We start from the raw sequence: 20095 nt of genomic DNA, 5'->3' as shown, positions 1-20095 counted from the left end.
CATTTAATGATATGTGTACATATTTGACAGACAGAAGAGCGACTGGTATAGAAATAAGTATCCTCATAAGCTTCACATATCAAAAGAAAACACATGACATGCAAATACAAAAAGATAATCTATGGAAAGCCTGAACATGACATGCAATGGTACATTTATTACCAAATAATATGCTTAAGAAGGAATCCACTGACAGGTAACACAAACTAAATTCCTTGAAGTCATATGAGAGTGGAGTAAATTATTTTCGCTCCCCATATTTTCACTTGAAAAGATGCTTCCTAATTAGAATTACATTCTCTACAATATCTTTTCTCCTTTGCATGGGGTAGATGTTGAGAAGGATTGATGATTCTGCTATTGGTTTCAAACAATAACAAGAGAGAAGACTTTCTGTGGCAAACTTACAGAAGAATTAGAATTTGGTAACACTTTAAAATATTCTCTCTTCACTTTAAGTAATTTTTTAAAAAATTGAGCTCACCAAATTTTCATATTTTGTATTTGGTTCTCTAGAACTAAGTATGATTTATCTGATTATAAACCTATTAGTAGGCAATCCTGAAGAGAAACAGATTCAGTTTGTTATCCACCTGAATTGACTGCCTGGGTAGACTGAATTATAGCTACACCAGCTAAGTATTTAAAATCGCTTAAATTGGAGGAAGATTGAACTTAAAAGTCAATTTTCCATAATGTTGCATTTGAATGTGTAGATAGTGTGTATTCCACCCTCCTTACCTTCATTTAGTCAATTCTCTTCCCAAAGTTATATAGCCAAGGAAATATAAGTAGTATGCTGGGGCTTTTGGAGAACAACTGGGAACTGTGAAACTTGAAGAGATTCAACTCATGTAAAATTCTTCATTTTCTTACATCCAAATGGCTCAATCCTTTTTTTGAAATTGAAAATCTTATCATATTATATGAAAATCTTATTATCATTACTATATGAAAATAGACATGTGTATCATACATGTACAGGCAAAGATCTGTATAATGTTTATGTATGTATAGGAAGGGAGGCATTTTGGGGGTAATGAGGCCAAATGTCTTCTTTGTTTTATAATGTGTATTGCAGGAACTACAGACCTGAACAATACTGTTTACGTTCTCCTGGACTTGGGAGGGTAAACATAATTGGGATTAAAACACTGACATGTTCACATTTAGTAGAGATAAGAACAATTCACTGGGAGCGATTCCGGTCTCACTGGTAATCACATAATTGAACAGGGTTTTTAGAGGATATTTGAAGCTATTGTTGTGTTGTGCAATTACATAATTAGTCAGGATCTCTGCAATAAAATCTTTTCTAAACACATGTGGGTTAGTTCTAAGTAAATTTAGGCCCAGGTTATAGTTTCATACTTTTTAATAGTTTACATTTTGGAGCAGAATTTTTATAACAGCCTTTTAAAAATCGTTAAGTATTTTACCCTGCAACTACAGGTACTTAAAGATGAATATAATTAGATTACTTTAAAACTGGGTACTCCCCCCCCCAAAAAAAAAACAACCCAACCCTCGACATATACTTTCAAATGTACTAATTAAAACGGCTTTATTTGGGAAGGTTAATTCACTATCGAATCTCTTCTGGCGTGTTTACTTCTGGAGCCCAGGGGTTGCGTATTTCTTGGGTGTCGTCTCTTTCACCCACATAACCATAAATGACTGCCATGCACTTGGTATGCACAGAAGTCAAAGCAAGCGCTCCGGCTCTCTTTTGGGCGCTGGGAGTGATCACGCCATGCAGGGAGGACTCTTTCAGGTTTGGGGTTTTCTGTTTTGTTTTGTTTCTCTTTTTTTTTGCACGGAAACCAGCGTGGCCCGGAGAAGTTGCGCCCCAGCAACGTGGCGGGAAGTAGGGAAGAAACAGAGACTCGGGCCGCCTAGGCGATCATCAGCACCGTCCTCCCGGGAGGCCCTCCGCGCGGGCACCCCTACCTATCCCGCAGCGCCCCGAGGACGCACGGCCGGGGGAGCACAAAGGCACGGGGGCGCGCAGCACACCCCCCCTCCGGCAGACAGGCGCGTCCGCGCTGTGCCACTGCGCCCCCTCCCCGGCCTGCCCCCCCTCCCCGCTCCCCGCAGCACAAAGACCCCGCTCGTTCACCCACCCGCGAGGGGCCCCCGCCCAGCGCAGGCCGCCACACCCATCCGGCCCGCGCCCGCCCCACTCCCGCCTCCCGCCTCCCAGCCCCGGGTGCCCTGATGAATATGCATCGCGCCGGGCCCGCCCCCGACTCCTCCTTTCGGGCTCCTTCCCGCCGCCAGGCGGAAGCGAAGAGCCGCGCTTCCCGCGCACCGAGGCCCCGGCTGGGCTGCAGCGGGGCGGGGCCGTTGAGCAGGGAAGCTGGAGAAAGAGAAAGCCCGGGAGGCGGCGGCGGCGGCCGGTGGTAGCGGAGGACGCAGAGCCCCGCCGGCGCCAGCGCCGAGCGCCGGGCTGCGTGGCTGGGCGGCGGTTCCGGGGTTGCCCCGCCGCCGGCCAGGCCAATCCGAGGGCGGAGAAAGGGCGACGCGCGACCCCGTGGCCGCGCCGGTGGTGTCTGCCGAGTGCCGCTGCCACCCCTACCGCAGCCCCGCTAAAACAACAATAAAACCCACCCCCACACACCCGCGCGCACACTCGCACGCACACGCACACGCACACCCGCCCACACACACTCTGGACTGCGTTCAAGTCAACCCTGAGAAAGTCTGCAAAGGCGAGGAGGGAACACTGGATGCTCAGATTGAAGAGCTGCCTGCTCTGAGACTTGACTTTGACCTCTTTCTTCTTGGGCCAAGGAGTGTGACAGTGCAGAATTAATCATTTTAAACAGTATCAGACTACTCCTGGAGAGGGGGGAAAACTAACAAAAAGAGACACCAAAACCAATCTTTGAGAACATCCACAAATCTGTACCTGAGACCTGCGAAGTCTGCGGCCCAGGGTTCTGTGACAGACTCAAGATCTCTTTCATTTAGTGCAATACAGTGTGATGGTATGTGGCTTTGAAATGATGAGGTTTACTGGCTGGTCTTTGCACCCCTCCCACCTCCGGCACAGATTTTACTTTCTGTTTGTTTGCTGTAACATGGCTGGTTTACCCTCAGTGTCATTTCTGCTTTACAGGTTGAGCTACAGTGCTGAATTTCCAGAACTAATGCAAATACGGATTTAAAAAAAATTGGCAACTTCAGTCTATGCGACACTTTTTTTTTTATGGCGGGAATAACGTTTGCAAATCCAAACTGCAGAATCTAATGTTTTTCCTGCTTTCAGGAAAAACTTTTTTCCCCCTTCCTACTCTCAATCCCTTTCTCCCTCAATGTTGGAAAAAAATTACAATGCAAATAATACTTTAAGTTGTACCTTGAGCATACTTTAGCCCATTCCTTTCCTTGAAGCATTCTTTTCTTCATTGGAAGGGGCAGCTTTGTTGCATAGTCTCATTTAAAAATATTTTTTAAGTGAGAGAAATGGTATTGTGTGTTGGATTTTTTAAAAATCTGTCTTCATTCTGGGATTTAGTTCTCTTACCCGCACCCCATAATACTGGAAGTTGTGGCATGAAGTTGTTAACCCTCTTGCCGACGTCAACAGCCACCAGGTTTTTTTTTTTAATATTACGATGGATTTCTTCCCACTCCTGTTAATATATTTTTAAAAATTCCTATCCTGCTGTTTCTACTCTGGGATTCCCTGCCCTTCCCCCCTCCCCTTCCCTCCAGCCTAAGTCTGTGTGCGTCTGTGGGTCTGCCTCTTCCCTTGTCCTCTCTTCGCCAGTGCGTCTGGGGCACATTTTAATGCACAATATCCCCATCCATTAAGTTGTGGTTGAATGCAGAGTGTGTGAGGATTTGGCAGCTTTCAGGTTGGGGGGGGAGGTGCGGGAAGCTAGTTTCGACTTTGACACAAGATGCCGAAGTGGCGTGATCAGAATTATTATTAGGTCTGTGAACGTGGCTATCTTCTCCTCCCGGTTGGAAGAACTGCCATTGAACTTGAGAGGGACAGACAAGATCTCCAAGTTCTTGGTGTCCGCCCCCCCCTCGACTTACCCCCCCCCCCCAGTACAGTAGCTGGCAGGGAAAAGGCGCCAAAATACACAAGATTAACTTTGACTTTCTTTGAGTGGATCTTATAGCACCATCCTTTGTAACTTTAACTTCTAACAGGAGGGAAAAAGTTAACTTTTGAACCCATATTTGAACAGACATTTAAATCAGCTCTAAAATGGAATAAGTCCAGAAAGTCTACACGCATGCTTATGTGGTTAGAAAAGAATGCACGTGTAAATAAGCAGCCGTGCATGTGTGTATGTGATTTCGGAGTTTGAGATTTAATCAAAATCAGAATAAGTGTGACTTCCCAGTGCATTCAGTAAATGGGGGAAGGTCATTGTGAAGTATGGAAGTTGGTCTTTAAGCAGCCAAAGTGAAAACTGCAAAGAGTTGTGAAACACAAAACGTTGTGGTTTCCAGTTTTACATTTGAGGTTTGATGTTTTCATTTAATGGTATGAGAGATGGAGAAAGCTCCAGTGCTGAAAAGTCCCTATTAAATCATATGTGGGCAAAGGTCAAACACTCCAACTCACTGATACAATATACTGCAGATTCCTGCTTAGTGATGAGGAGTACAGGAAAAAGTACTTGGGCAATAAAAGTATTAGAATGGTAATTATCATCGGTGGTTGGGACTGCATTCTTGTGCACTGGGAAAAGGTTTTTACTGGCCCTGATGAATTTTAAAGCCGGGTATTGTTGAAAGCTATTTTAATAGGAAATTGATTAGCTGAGTGTTTCATACAATAAATGGTGACAGATTCATTGTTTGATGTCCAAAATAAATTCCTTTTATTCTTTAGCAGACGCAGGCATCCGTTTAATTTTAATATGGTCAGACTGAGCAACAACATAATTTCGAGTGAATGTGATGTCACAGACATCTGTAACTTTGTTTTTGGAGTTTGTGGCATTACACAATTTGACAGTATTATTGTTTGAAATTTATTAGCTTGTTGGGCTCTTAAAAGGTTTCAGATACATTCAGAGATAAAGTTTGCTGAACATATTTTGCATAGGCCCAGTGGTTTATGCTTTCTCTTTTAATTATTTCTTACATTTTAATTTAAAGTTAAAGTGTGCAATTGTCTACTTTAAAAAATAGAATAGCAGTTATTAAAGCAGGACTAGAGGAAATGGTGTAGAAAGTTTAATGTGGTCTATGATGCACTTTTTATACTTAATACTGAATGTAAGGACTACTTGGCCCATTTTGGATGTAGCTTTCTAAATGTCTCTTTAAAACTGATCCATTTTCAAATGTCACAAAGCATGTGTGGATGGGCAACAAAAGCCAATTTACATGTCAAAATACAATGATGTATAGTTTTAATTTAAAGGTTAGCTATTTTGAGAAGGGCAAGACTGTAAGTACAACTCTCAACATCAGCAGAGAAAACTCTGTGCATGGGAGAGTGTATGCAACCTTTGTAGTATGTACTGTGAATGAAGCCAGGCAGGCAACTGTTACCGAGATTTTTTTTTTCTTCTTCAAAGTTTAAAATAAATCATGCAAAAGTTACAGGCCAACTGCTGACTTTGTAATCTTGGGAACAAGATTGTGAAGTTGGGAATTTCTGATGATGTACTGAATTCATGTCTGCAGAGAAGTGGGAACTGGCTACCCTTCCTTGGAGGCATCTGGCCCAGTCTGTGTTCAGATTGAGTTGTAGCTTGTAAATGTGCTGGGAGATATAGGCACACTTACTGGGATTTCTTTTTTAATAGTTAAGTACAGGCATTTCAGCAGTGACATTATTAACAGCGTCATTTTTCTCCTTTAGTTTTGTCCCCAGGGGAGAGCAAACAGCTCCCAGAAGGGTGGTGGTGGGGAAGCTGAAGATTATTTATTCATTTTAGTGAAAGGTAAAGGGCTTGCAATGGGGGTGGGGAAAACTAATAGGTTATGAATTCTCTAGTGGGGAAAAATTGCTACCCTAATTTGACAGTGGTAGGGCTCAGAGAGCTGGGCATGATTTTGCAATCCCCATCAAGTGCAGACAGGTTAGTCTCAATACTTGTTGGTTGTTTATCTATGCATTTTTTAGTGGATTTTGGTGTTGCTACTTGTGTTTTCCATGCTAAACTTATATGATTCTGGTGTGTGTGTGTATGTGTGTGTGTGTGTGTGTGTGTGTGTGTGTCTCATTTGGGAAAAAGAAAGATCTTTGTGTATGGTGAAGTGGAACACTTGGGAGTTCTGCAAGCCAGTTTCCTGAGGTCAGGAGGTCATCTGTCTCTTTTGTATTTAGTTTTAAAATATTGATATTGGCGATGCAACTAGGGTGTGTGGGATTATTGAACCTCTCTGAAAATCACATACAAGAGCTAAAAAAGTGAAAAACTCATTGGGTGTATTAAAAGCGACAGCTTTGTTAAACTCTAAGAAACCTTATATGAAATTGCCCAGGCTTTGCAACCTGTCACTGCAATTTCTTTAGAAAGAAAAAGGGTAAAAAAAAAACACAAAAAAGTATTAGAAGATATTTGAGTTGTTAAAATCCTCTCAGGAGGTCAGTATAAGGCTCAAACTGGATAGCAATGCCTATTTTTTAGTATACAATTATGTTTTGAAAAATCCACATGCCTGAACCTCTGGCATTCCTTTTAGAAACTAATAAACTTTCTGTTAGAAAAGACCTCCCCTTCCCCAATTATTGTGATTGGGAATGGGTGATCTAGGGAGGGGGTCACTAGTAATACTGATTCATATTGAATTTTCTTGTGACTGCGGGAGCCATGGACTTTTCTAGCTTTTCAGCCAGGGTTTGGGGGTGAAAGAAATGGACTGTCTATCATCCCAGTTCCCTAACTCTCTCAGAGGGAGAGAGGAAGAGAGAAGAGTTTGGGCAAGGTAAATAATGCCTGAGTGTTTAAGTCCATTTTGATAGTATTAACACTTTTTCAGAGATATTTTAAAATAAGTTTTAATACTATGACAGAAATGCTGAGGGGGGGGGGAAGGGAATAAAACGCATGCACTTTCCCAGCTCTTCCTCTCTACTCTTCTCCCTGGAATGTGAAAGATTGATATTTCACAAAGCAGAGGTGACTGACAAGAGCTGAGAGAAGTCAGACAAAGCAGATGCCCGGTGCACCCAAACTCACCAGTCCCTCAATCACAGAACACTCTCCTGGAGTTCTTCCTAAGAAGGCCTGAAGGGACCTTGGCATTGGTTGAACAAGAAGCAGTGCTTTGTGGGGTGTCAGCTATCCTGACTGTGGCTCCTAAGTCTAAGACTCAAGGCCAGGCATATAAAGCACCAGCACCCACTATGCCCCCCTTTCCAGAATGTTTCCCCCCCCCCTTCACTTCACCATTATTGCTTTCTCATTTTCCTTTTGCTTGGAAACAAATCAAAACCCAAAGCTACCAAGCATCCTCTATGGCCCAAGATATACCCAGCTAGAAGCACTGCACAAAACACAAGCATGGGGCACCTGAAGAGTTTTGATCCCCGGAGGGATGGGCAGGGAGGCCCCATCTTCACTTCCCTGGGGTCTTACCTGGGTCTGATGCTGCTTCTTGACCCCTGGTGCTGCTGCAGCTTTTGTGAATTCTTCTGTGTAATGGTTCTCAATTTTTCCTTTTTCTTTTTTTTTTTTAAGCTTGGGAGAAACTTTTGGATGCAAACGAGTTTTAGAATGGCAAAAGGAAATGGTTTCTGTTGGGAAGGGAGACTAATAAGAGGAGGAGGAGTAGAGATGTCTGGAGACACTTGCTCAGGGCCCAGCACTGGGCCTCTTTTGCCAGGGGACAACGGTTGGTTCTGGGCTCTCTGGCTGAAAAGAGTGCTCTCTGGGTGCCAGGTTTTCACTGGGGGTGGTGTGGTGAGGAGGGAGGGAAGAAGGGAGGGAGGGAGGGAGGGAAGGAGAGAGATGGGCACTGGATTTTTAAAGAGACCCTGAAATAATGGCTCCTGTAAGAGTCCAGGCATTCAAAGAGGTGTGTTCAAGGACATGAGTGCATTTGTGCCAAGGGGAATGTCTTTTATGGTAAATTAACTCCAGTTAAATTGAATATTTGTTCAAAGGGAAACTCCAGTAGTTAAAGCTGGTATTATCAGTGGCGCTTCCCCACCCCCTCCCACAGAATCTGGTGAGGGTGAGAAAAAGGATGCAAGGTATTGTGCAGTATAAAATGATGTTTTGGGGCTGGTTCTTTTTTTTCTTTTTAAATTTATGATGAATTTGCCTAAAATTTATGAAAGGAATAAGTATGGATTAACCCCAACTGTCACATCATTTCTTTCATCTATAAAGAATGTCAACTTTATTCCAGCTTTTCAAAACGAAGAAATGACTGGCACAAAGGAAATTAACATTGTCAGTAGTCTGAGTAGAGGATTTTCAGGGCGGGTGGTGGTAGGGGGTGTTGCTGCTTCCCGTGGCACATGCCGTAAAGGGTTAACTTGCCAGCTTTCTCGGTTTCCCTCCACTTTTACCTGTCTTCCCAGACCCACAGCCCTTCTCCTTAGCCTCAACTCCCCACCCCCAGCGCCCTTTCTTCTTTGGGCTCCGGGTTTACGGGGGCTGCAGCTGGTAGATTTGGCAAGCTCGCCTCATTAAGAGCGCTCTTTGAAAACGGACTGTGTTTGAGCATTTCCCTAATGAGGACAGGACGGGGTTAAAAAGTGACCATTTCATGGTTGACTTGAACCTGCCTACTTTTCTTGATGTGTCGTTGTGAAATGTTTGATGTGGATAACTCCCACTTGGTGAAGGAAAAAGTCACTGGTTTCTTCAGGTCCTCTGGGGGAGGAGAGTTGGGGAGGGGGGCGGCGACGGGCAGGAGCGCAAGGCACACGGAGGAGAAAGTTGGGAGACGTCGAGAGTGTGAAAAGCGGGAAGGGGAATTTGCAAAGCACCTCCCAACCACGGGACAGCGAGGTTGGGAGCTAGGCTAGCCCTGTCTGGGGGTTAGGGTTGTCCAGGCTGCCCTGATCTAGGTACACGCCCGCCCGGGAGCCCCGGCGCTCACTTTTCTTTTCTCCATTGTCTGGACAGCCTTTGATTTCAGCACCTCCCTCCCCTCGGCAAATAACCAGAATTGGGCTGGGGGTGGGGTAGGGGTGGGGTGTGAGCGGGGAGGGATGAGGTGTGTGTATTTGAAAGGGTGCTAGGAAAGTCACTTCCCTCAAAATCCCCAGAATCAAGTTCATTCTCTTGGGGCCCGAGGCTCAAGCTGGGGTGGGGGCGGGGAAGTAGCACTGGAGCAAGGCGGGCGCCCCGTGGCTCCTGGCCCGCCGCCTCCAGAAGACCGGAGTGGCACACGCACCCCGCGCCCGCGCCCTCGACTGCGCGCGCTGTCGATCCGCAGCCCCGGGCGCGCCTCGGCCCCGCCCAGTCTGCACTCCTGTGGGGAGGGAGCCGCTTTCCTCCAGCGCCCTGTGGGTGGGGATTGGGAACCAGCCAGCAGGGCTGCAGGAGAGAGCTGGAGAAGGAGGAGGGAGCCCGAGGCGGCTGTGGCGCTGCCCGTGCTCCCGCTCAGAGCCAGGCCACGTGCACCGGGCACCCCTAGGGAGGGCGGCAAACCCCAGCGAAGCGCTGTGCGCCGCTTTGGTGTAGGCGCTTTGGGTGCCATTCGGCGCTAGGGAGACTGGAGAAGACCCCGCACCCTTTATACCTGCAAATGTGGGCTCTATACTGGGCCATCAGGGCGGAGCGCCTTGTCCCCCAAGTTTGCACTGGTGCTCCCCAACTACTTAAGCTCAAGTTCACTCAGACTCTTGCCTTTTTGGCCCCCCTCCTCTTTCCCTTCAGCGACGGGGTGGCAGACCGCGCTGGCCTTGGGTGAGAGGCTTGGCGCCCTAGCCCCGGCCCTGGGGCGGCCTGGGTGTGAGGGAATTTTCCATTCCTTTCTGGAGCCCAGGCCGGTTCAGTGCTTCTCCCACTAGGATGTTCCCACGGCTTAAAGAGTCCGCAGCGGGCACCAAAATACCTCTTGCAGAGAGTGATTTTCGGGGTGGGGGGGGAGGATTGCGAAAAGTAGAGCTTTATTATGTTTTTAAAAGTCGTACTGTTGCATGGTTATGATACCTTTAACAAACGGGAGAAGAGAAGGAGCAGGGAGGGAGGGAGAGGGAGAGAGAAAGGGAGAGAGAGGGAGAGAGAGAGAGAGAGAGAGAGAGAGGCAGAGGCGCGCAGGAGGAGGAAGGTGGGGGTTGGGGGTGTGGAGAAAGGCTGGTGCAAAAGGAATGCGCGTTTGCAGGAGGAGGAGTAAAGCGATGATTGTGTAATTAAATAATAAAACAATTCTTAAGTCTGATTTGGAGAGAGCTCGAGCGGGGTCCAGAGGGTGGAACCGGTGAATTTTTCAACTTCCAAGTTTTGCAACGAAAGAAAGCGAGAGAGGGAGGGGGGGGGGGGGGGGGAGGCAGGGGAGTGTAGGAATAAGATTATGTCAGTTACAGGGAAGTAGATCTGATGGACTAGGAGCGCGGGGGGGGGGGGGGGGGGGGGGAGAAAAGAACCTAAAGCAGAGGAGTTTGGAGTCGAGCGGGAAAGCGGGATTTATCCTTTGGGATTTTTTTTTTCCAGGAGATCGTTTCGATCCCCTGGGTTGTGAGCAGCAGCGGGCGGCAGCAGCAGCAGCAGCCGCCGCCTCCACGCTTAGCCAGGTCAGAAGCCAGAAGCCGGGCGAGTCGGGCAGGCGGTCGGTCGGGCGGGCGAGCGAGCGGGCAGGCGCGGAGGAGCCAGCGCGGGCGGCTTTGGCGGCGGCTGCAGCGGCTGCAGCCGGGGACCGCGGGGCTGCAAGCCTCTTCCGCCCGGGAGATCTGCGCTCGCGCCCCCTCCCTCACCCAGGGCCTCTCCCTTCTCCCCCACCCCACCCCGCCCCCACCCGGCTCTCCCTCGCGCGCGCCCCGCCACCCGCGCGCACTCGCTCACGCTCCCCCTTGCGCACACATGGTCGGCTGGCGGCAAAGTTTCACCGGCGAACACCACTCCGGGATCCTGCCGCAGTGTTCGGGGCTGTAACCTTGAACTTTCCTAGTGCGGTGACACATTTCTCCTGGCTTTCCCTGCCGCCCGCCCTCCTGCGCCCCCTTCCCCGCCTTTTTTTTTTTTTTAAAGCATTTCACCCACAACCATCATCCCAACCTAACCCACACCGAACCTTCGTGCATCCCCAAGCCCCCAACAACAACAACAACTGCAAAAACAAAACAAAAAAAGAAAAGAAAACAAATTCCCCGATCCTGGCGAAAAGCAACTAACACCGGCGGTGGCGACGGAGGCGGCGGCAGCTCGGCGAGCACGGCCGGCCAGCGCGCCCGGACTGCAAGAGGGTTAAAAGTGTAGATTGGATTTCACCCCAGGAAATCTAGCACGCCGAGTGAACTTGAATCTTTGGCTATTTAAGGAGGACTGGGTTTGTTGTGAAGTTGGCGGTGATCCGGCGCAGAGCCCCGTCCTGATTGATCGCATCGCGGGGCTCCGATGACTGTAACATGAATAGATGAAATTCTTGCTTCTGGAAGATTTTCTTGGGCATCTCCGGGAAAGTGCGTTTTAAGGCGAAGTCATGATGTATTCTCCCATCTGTCTCACTCAGGTACATATCTTCGTCGCTTTCTCCGGTTTTCTCTCTGGCCCCATATGCTTTGTTTGGTTTTATTGCTCTGATTCGTGGGGACAATTAAAGGCTTTAGGTTACCTCCACACATCCTTGTCCCATGGAGAAGTGGCCCAGAGTTGCGGCAGGCTTTGCGGGGTGGCGTGGGAGCCCCGCGCCAGGCCTCTTACCCCCGGCTGCCGGGCGCGCCCGGTCCCCCGAGCCTTGGGCACGGGGAGCTGGGCACCGGGCCTTGGAGGCTGCCGGGGGATGGGCAGAGCTGAGGCCCGCGAGCTTAAGCCCTTTTTGCAGGCCCCTAAATGTGGGCTGTACCGCTGCTTGGCACCCCTGCGCTGGGGTGCCGGCCGCTCCTCTCCTCCACTCTGCGCCTGGCTCACGGAGGCGGACGAAGGCTTTAGAGGAGCTTTAGGGGACTGAGCTCTTAGCAGCAATGAACTTGGGCTAGGGGGACACAGGCACCAGGCTGTGTGGGCGCCTCTGGACTTTGCTGCAAGCAGTGGGCGGGCAACGAAGCAAGTCCGAGGTTGTGGTCCCTGGACCCATTCTTTTGCTTTATTTGAGGACCTGAAGTCCTGATCGGTAGTGACTCCGGCACTTTGGGCTTTCCAGTGACCACACCACAGAGGTGGCCTTTACCTTGCCAAGAGTTTAGATGGTTGTGGTGAATGTTAAGGACTTTCCTAACTTGCTCATTTTGGGGGAGACCTATACATTTGACGGCATTTGAGCATACTGAGAAGAAAAGTAATATTGGGAAAGTAAGGTGGTTTTTTTTTAACTTTGAAAATTGCTCTAATTTGGGGAACAAGGTTATAAAACAAAACCCTGGTTTTGTATTTGAAAGCACCGACACAATTTCTATCACTTTGAACCAGTCAAGTGGGTAAGTGGAGACACGGCACAGACTTACCTGGGCGCAGTTTTCATAGCTGCCCTGTCTGCGAACTAATCTACTGATGAACTAATTAACTAGCCTATTATAGAATGTTATTTGAAACAGTATATTAAGTCTTTAAAGTCATGGGACAATGTGCTTCAGTTTTTAGGTAGGACTATGTGGCATGATTGATCATCTGATAACTATTTTCTTTAACATTGCCGTAAACACTAAGCACTTAAAGAAATGTTGGCTAGGTTTGGCTGTGTTAAAAATTAATAGAATCTAATAGGACGATGCATTTTTATAATGGACAAATAATTAAGATTTCAAATGTATAACAATTAGAAACCATTGTGATTCAAAAGGACTGATGCACTCATAAATTGTGAATGAAGATGAAAACAATGATAAGGCTTATTCAATGATTGGATACAGTCCTGTAGCTTTTTGGCTGACACATTTTTTATTGTTTATATTTTGTTTGGCATGTGAGTATGATTAACTTAGATATGGCTATTTTAAGCAAGTAAACGTGAACTTTAATTTAACAAAACTGGAAAAAATGGGCTGCTGAGTTATTTGTACTTTGAAAGCTAGAAATGATAGTGTCCAATGATTATGATGAAACCGTTTCAGGTATAACGAATTGCCTGCAATTGTTAAAGTTACTTTACTGCTACTCATCAGTAGGATTTTTTTTTCTCTTTCTGGTAAAGTATGGCCATTTATAGTATTTTTAAACTGAGATCAACCATAACTAATTGACATAAGTTTTCAATTTACAAAGCACTGCATCATTCATTCTCACCTGTAAAAGGCCGAAAAATTGTGTTTTCTGGATTTTTATGTATAGTTTCAGCCTTTCTGGAAACACTACTAGTGATAACATTGCATTTTTGTGCTCTAAATATGCATTGAAAAGTCACTAGTTTTATCTTACTTTGTGTACGTTAAAAATTATTGCAGAATCTGGACATATGAATGTTAGGAGCACATACAGCATAATTACTCAGCTATCATATTAGTATTCAAGGATTCATGCAAACTAATTTATGATGACTAAATAGTCTTTGTTATTTTAACAATATAAATTTGGGCTGACATATTAAAACCTTTTTTTTTTGAAGGCCTATAATAGAGAAGGAATTTCAGTTTCTTAAGTCTTCCTTAACTAATAATCTCTGAGTGAAGTTATAGGTAGTAGAAAATATTGCAGAAGCTAGGCCACATTTACAGTGCTCTTTTTGTATCAGATCAATAGTTTTAATCTTGTATTAGAAGAGCCTAATAGCTATAGCACAACTCCCTTTACAACATGCACATAGGAAAAAAGACGTAACATTCTTATTTGGTGGGAACTTTATAAAGTATTGCAGTTCTTTCATTGAGATAATCTAGATTTTAGCAAGAATTTTAATTTAAAAGGAGTTACTGTTTAAGTTGATATTTAGCAAAATATGCTGTAGTGTCAATATAAACTGACATTTATAGATCAGTATAAATAAGCTGTAAGTGGAAAATTAAGACCCATTAGATGATTTGAGTTTTCTTAATGTAATATAAACCCTTTAATATAACTTTCAATTGGCAAGATGACATTGAATTTTAAAAATTTTGTTGTCATAGTTGTTCTTTAAGTACATTTTGTCATGGTTTATTATTGTATAGTTGATGCTCCGAGAGCACCTACTTTCCCTCCACTATATTGGTCCAATTTTCCATCCCTTTCATGGAAACCATTGTTTCCAGCAAGGAAAGCAAATATATCTAGTTAAAATTAGAAAGTTTACTTTTATTTTGAAATTTGTAACTTGCTCATTTGTTTCATCAGTTTAAGCTAACTAAAGGCAGTTTTGTAAGAGAAAGGATTATTGAACATCAATGTATTTTAATAAGCATTATGACTTGCATATTGCCTTGGTATAGAGCCTTTAGGTCTTAACTCCTGTGTTTTGATTTTAAAGAATAATTTTAGTAAGCGTTTAGTGTTGTAATAATTCAATTATTAGGCCATTTGAATACTTTACTCACTTTTTTTGGAATGAGAAGTTACTTTGCTCCACATCCCCATCACTTGCAATCATTAAGACTGTATTGCTTCTCAGCATTAGAAAACAGTCTCACATGGGAGATGACATTTAGACATGTTAATGCAAAAATGTATGTGACATATTGCAAATCTCCATTACTACCATTTGGGGGGATCTGTCCCCTTATTAAATAAGTGTTTCACTTAAAAGGAATCCACATCATTGTGAGACCCTGAAAGATATGAACAAGGCAGAGAGAAAGTTTGCTACCTTTCATTATCAATCAGCAGAAATGCGTGTTTTAAAACAAGATTTGGCATCAACAATAGTAAACTCAAGCTAATGTATTTTTATGTGCATTGGCAAAGAGTTTCCAAATTCAACTGTCAAATTTGCATTTTCATTGTCTAAAGTAATTTGTTAAATTTTTGAAATTTGGTACAGGATAGATGATGTTTTTGATTTACTATTGAAACTTCAATCTAGTTAATTGAAACTGTGTGTGATGTCTTTATAAGAAAACAAAATGTCACTGAACATTGTACTTAAGAATGTTAAGTACTTAAGTGTTATCTAATTGCTTAATATCTATTAAAATAATATTGCACTTTTGAAAGCAGGGCAAGGGTAAAAGGAGTGAGACAAAGCTCCCTCATGTGCTTCCTTACATTCTCAAGCTTTTAGTTTATGAGCGCATATATGCATGTTTTTCAGTCATATCAATAAATCATAGTGAAAGTCAGGTCATAGGAAGTGAGTTCCCAAAGCACATTTAAGTCCACATTTCCTTGAGCAGGCTTTCTTTTTGCATATATTTTTGAAGAGGGATAAACAAAGTTTTTATAGTTACAGTGAAAACTAAAAGCATGGCATCTGAAAGTGTATGGAGATAGGGAGGTCTTATCATGGGCTGTGGTTGCTGTGAGCAGGGCTGCCTTCCCACACAAAGAACAGATTGTGGTTTAACTCTTTCCATGGCCTAGTTTAATGTGCTCACATAGTAACTGAATTGTTCAAATCTCTGCTGGAAACTACTGATCGGTTTAATGATTTCCTCTATGGCATTTGGTTATGCCTCATGCTGTGATGTAATCAACTGCATTCTGTATTGTTATAAAATTTTGATTCATATTTAACTCTGCTGTAGGAATGTTTTACGGCAGTGTTAGAACACTTGATTAACTACATTATTGACTAGAGAGGACCTACACCTATTCTGTGTCTGAACTTCAAACTACTGACGTGTTGCAGTCTTTAGCATTGAAACTTTAAATTTCATCTTAAAAATGTATTCATAGCTACATGGAATTTGGGGGCCACCTTCTTTGTTGGTGTGTCATTCGTTTATTTTCATCACCTTTACCTAGAGTTAGTCACTCTGCGGGTCTGAATAGAAGTTAGTCCACATAGCTCAGGGTGACTAACACGAATGTCTGTAATTCTCACTTGGGATGTAATCAATTAGAGAAAGTTATTTTGTGGTTGGGAAGACAATACAGTCAATGTGATCAGAAAAAATGAAGTGCATGTTTTCATCTGCCTCAGATCTTGGCTTGTTGCATACATACACAGTGTGCATGCACAGTACCTTATGCCTTTTCTTCCAACAACAATCAGCCTCAGCTTATCAGATAGGTTTTTACGAAAGTCAGGAAATAATGAAACACTGACTGCACTTGGAAGTAACTTGAAATATCTGTGAGTAGAGATGATCTACCATTTCTTCCTGTGTCCTCTCTTTAAAAAGCTTAGAAGAAGAAACAGGCAGGAACAATGTGGAGCTTAAAGGTAAGCCACTGAGATCAGAAGTCTGGTTCTAGATAGTCTGTATACCACCGGATTCACAACCAGTATGTGCACCCACAGTCCTGTTCAATAATCTATCTACACAGCAAATGAATTGTGTAGATTCTACAAAAAGAGTATCTGACCAACAGAGCACTCCTGGTGTCACTCTGCCACAGCATGCAGAGATACAAAGAATGTAAAGTTGGTGCCAAGTTGCCATTTTTCATTGTTCACCTCAGATGGATTTTTAAGGGGTTTAGAATAATTGCCATACTCATGTGATCAGTTAACAAATTAACTGACTTGGTGGGGCTGCATAGTCTACAGGAAAGCTGCCACAAGAATGTTCATGCAATTTTGTTTTAAACTTGAAAAACTTCTATTTAAAAATGCAAGAGTGTGTCTGTGTGAGAGTGTGAGAGTTTGAGTGCGAGAAGTGTGCCTGTGTGTGTGAGTGTGTGTGTTGGGAGCTGGTGTTGGTGGTTTGAGGAGAGAATGCTTAAAGTGTGGAAACCTTCTGCCCGGGACACTGGCAAAGGACGCTGATACGACAAGCTGTGTCCTTTGCCCACTTTCCCTCACTGTATACCGGTTTCTCTAGTTACCACTCTTGGAATGGTGCTGTTTCAGTGTTGGAATGTTGGACGTTTGATAAGAAAATGGATCAAGTTTAATGGCGCATGCTCTTTGTGCCACCAGCAGCCTCTTGCTGAGAGCATGCTCCAAAAGCGGGAACTGTGTGGCATTACACTGAGCATCTATATGCTTTGTGTTTCTGTGCCACAGAGAAGAGAAATGAACTGTGGCATCGTTCCTGCCTTCTGAGAAGCTCTGCTCCGATTCTAAAAAAAAAATCTCACTGTGTTCTTTGTAAAATGGTACTGCATAGTGTTTAGTTGGTCTGTCAAATATTTAAATATTAACTTAGGTGCCAGGCACCTTGGCCACATATGTTTTAAAGAATGAACAGTGCATAATTTTGGGGCAGGCATGAGGGAGGACGGGGCCAGAGGGAAAATACAAAATAAGATCTTATTTTCTTCATAGGAGAGAGACTCAACTTGTAAATTTTGGTTGGAGAGGGGGCAGCTTGGCATACTTTCTTTTTTTCCCCTCTCCTTGTCCTCCTAATTTGATCATTGTAAATGAGAGAAAAATGTTATTTTCATGCATAACTTTTTAATACTGATTTGAGGATGAGATGTTGCTTTATCTTGTGAGCATTTAAAATTAAACTGACTCTGTACCTTTTCTTTTCCCTCTCATCTTCCACAGGATGAATTTCACCCATTCATCGAGGCTCTTCTTCCACATGTCCGTGCAATCGCCTACACCTGGTTCAACCTGCAGGCTCGAAAACGCAAGTACTTTAAAAAGCACGAGAAGCGAATGTCAAAGGATGAAGAAAGAGCAGTCAAAGATGAGCTTCTCAGTGAAAAGCCTGAAATCAAACAGAAGTGGGCATCCAGGCTCCTGGCCAAACTGCGCAAAGATATCCGCCAGGAGTACCGAGAGGACTTTGTGCTCACCGTGACTGGCAAGAAGCACCCGTGCTGTGTCTTATCCAATCCTGACCAGAAGGGTAAGATTAGGAGAATCGACTGCCTGCGACAGGCAGACAAAGTCTGGCGTCTGGATCTAGTCATGGTGATCCTGTTCAAAGGCATCCCTTTGGAAAGTACCGATGGAGAGCGGCTCATGAAATCCCCACATTGCACAAACCCAGCACTTTGTGTCCAGCCACATCATATCACAGTATCAGTTAAGGAGCTTGATTTGTTTTTGGCATACTACGTGCAGGAGCAAGGTAGGAGCAGATTGTTCTTTCTTCTAGCAGGGCAAACATGATCCACAAACCTCCGTAGATGGAATATCTGGCTTGGGTTAGATGGTCCTTGTGGGCTCTAGATCACCTCTGTCTCGCTGGGTACAGTGGTGTACCCATCTCCATTCACATTCACTGCCATGTGCGGACCATGTAAATAGACATGGAGCTGTCTTATCTGGAAAGGTATTGAAAGAAAGAACCAAAGATAGGCGTTTTTTGTTTTTGTTTTTAACATACGAACCGACATAGAGTACTCTAAAAAACAGTTTATTAAAACTTAGATTTCTGTGCTAGAAATCTGTGTCATATTTAGCTGTCTTTTCCCGATTTGAAAAGGTGACTTTATTTATGAATAGTCAAACTATTCTTTACAATCTTTGTGTTAGTCTCTTAACTAATGAGGTAGATACTTCATTCAGGAATTTAGGATTCTAGGATTGAGAACAGCACTTATTATTACAAAATGCTTAGGAGAGCTACTATCTGCTTGTGTAGACCTAGATTTATGTAGTTTTAATATTTTTAACAACACCTAATTTTGATTGTGCAATATTTGCTGCACATTTAGTACACTCTAGCTCTTGTTTAAATGATATGTGTTATTTTCCCAGAATGACTTGGGAACACTTTATATTGTTAGTCTACTTGAACATGAATTCTTGAAACTTACCAAAGAGGAAAGTCAAAGCTTTCCTTACAGAACAAAAACAGAAAGTGGACTGGTTACACTGGTTTAAAATAAATCCCAAAAAGAATGCAGAAGCCGCATACCATACCAGTGTTTTAAAGTACTCCATAAAGAGTGTTATAAATGTTGCCTGAGCAATTCGAAATAGGCGATGTTGTTGCTGACTATTTGGTGAGTTCATGAAATATGTTTTCTGATGTTTTGATTTTTCTTAATGTATTTCCCTTAAGTAGGTGAGACTTTCTTTTCTTCAAACCAGTGTGTCAAGATGTAGATGCCTTTGTATTAGCAACAGTCTTTAATGCAATATCACTTAAAAAAGCAGCTTACCAAAAGTGGCGTGAAGTTGGAGCTGCCACAGATGAGTCATTTTGGAACTTGGCCTGGCCGGAGGAAAAATGGCCTTCAGATAGATAGTCAGGTGGTAGACAGTTACCTGATGTTCATTATAAAAGTGGAGGATTTAATAAATTTCCAGGCACTTTAATATCATCCCAAAACATGTAACAATGACTCTTTGGATCTAGAAATTTAGGTACTTAACGATGAGCTGCTTTTTGACCTGGTATTTCCTTGGTTCGGGTTTAGAGATAGGCTTAAATGTCATTTAAAAATTTTCAGTATGATTTTAAATGATGGTGCTGGGCATTATACATTTGAAATACATACATATATATATACATATGTATATATATACATATATATTTCAAATCAAATACTGTATTTGCTATTTTCATGTATTTAAGAACTTAAGTTCAAATAATTATGGTTGGGGGAAAATATATTTTCATCCTGTGTATCCTAAAGTACAAGCTCATTAACACATGACAGTTAATTTGACTGACAGCTGTCTAGGAGGTGGCATGTGAAGGTGGGCTGTATGTATATGTTGGACTGACTACAAATGGTTTGTAACTGTATTGTAAAAAGTCAAGACTAGAAATCAAGTTTTAAAAGTGGGTCATGTAACTTTTTAGGATAGAAAAGGAAGGTTTGAGATTACCCCACGGCTGCTCTCATTTTTAACTTGCTTGAAGGCTAGTCCTTGAGGTGTGCATGCGCACATATTTACTCTCAGGGCAAGCAGCCAATTCTTTTAGTTTTGATGAACTGACAATAAAGTACATATCTTTTGGATTTGTGAGGATAGACTGGAAAAAGAAACCGTAAATACCTTCCGCTTCACACCATTGGTCATGATTATCATAAAGTTTTTTTTAGCAACTCTTGAAGACCATATTTCAGACAAA

At 43.6% G+C, this 20095-nt stretch overlaps 1 protein-coding gene and 1 long non-coding RNA gene across 7 annotated transcripts in view; both read left to right on the top strand.

The window, feature by feature from the left end:
- The first annotated feature begins 2479 nt into the window (after nt 1-2479).
- On the top strand, nt 2480-3188 carry LOC105989019. The gene is made up of 2 exons (XR_001175233.1): nt 2480-2990; nt 3122-3188. It is a non-coding gene; the product is annotated as an uncharacterized LOC105989019 (long non-coding RNA).
- Nucleotides 3189-10930: 7742 nt separating this feature from the next.
- Nfib (nuclear factor I/B) overlaps nt 10931-20095 on the top strand; it is a 226094-nt gene continuing 216929 nt past the window's right edge. For all 6 annotated transcript variants that reach the window (XM_013020813.1, XM_013020811.1, XM_013020810.1 and 3 more), the window contains exons 1-2: nt 10931-11610; nt 17605-18136. In XM_013020813.1, coding sequence (XP_012876267.1) covers nt 11581-11610; nt 17605-18136 — 562 coding nt within the window. In that variant the 5' untranslated portion in view covers nt 10931-11580. The remainder of the gene's footprint in view (nt 11611-17604; nt 18137-20095) is intronic.

Source organism: Dipodomys ordii, unplaced genomic scaffold, assembly GCF_000151885.1.
Source record: "Dipodomys ordii isolate 6190 unplaced genomic scaffold, Dord_2.0 Scaffold53, whole genome shotgun sequence".
Lineage (NCBI taxonomy): Eukaryota > Metazoa > Chordata > Mammalia > Rodentia > Heteromyidae > Dipodomys > Dipodomys ordii.
The sequence above is the reverse complement of the archived record's forward strand: the minus strand, read 5'-3'. Positions and strand labels throughout refer to the sequence as shown.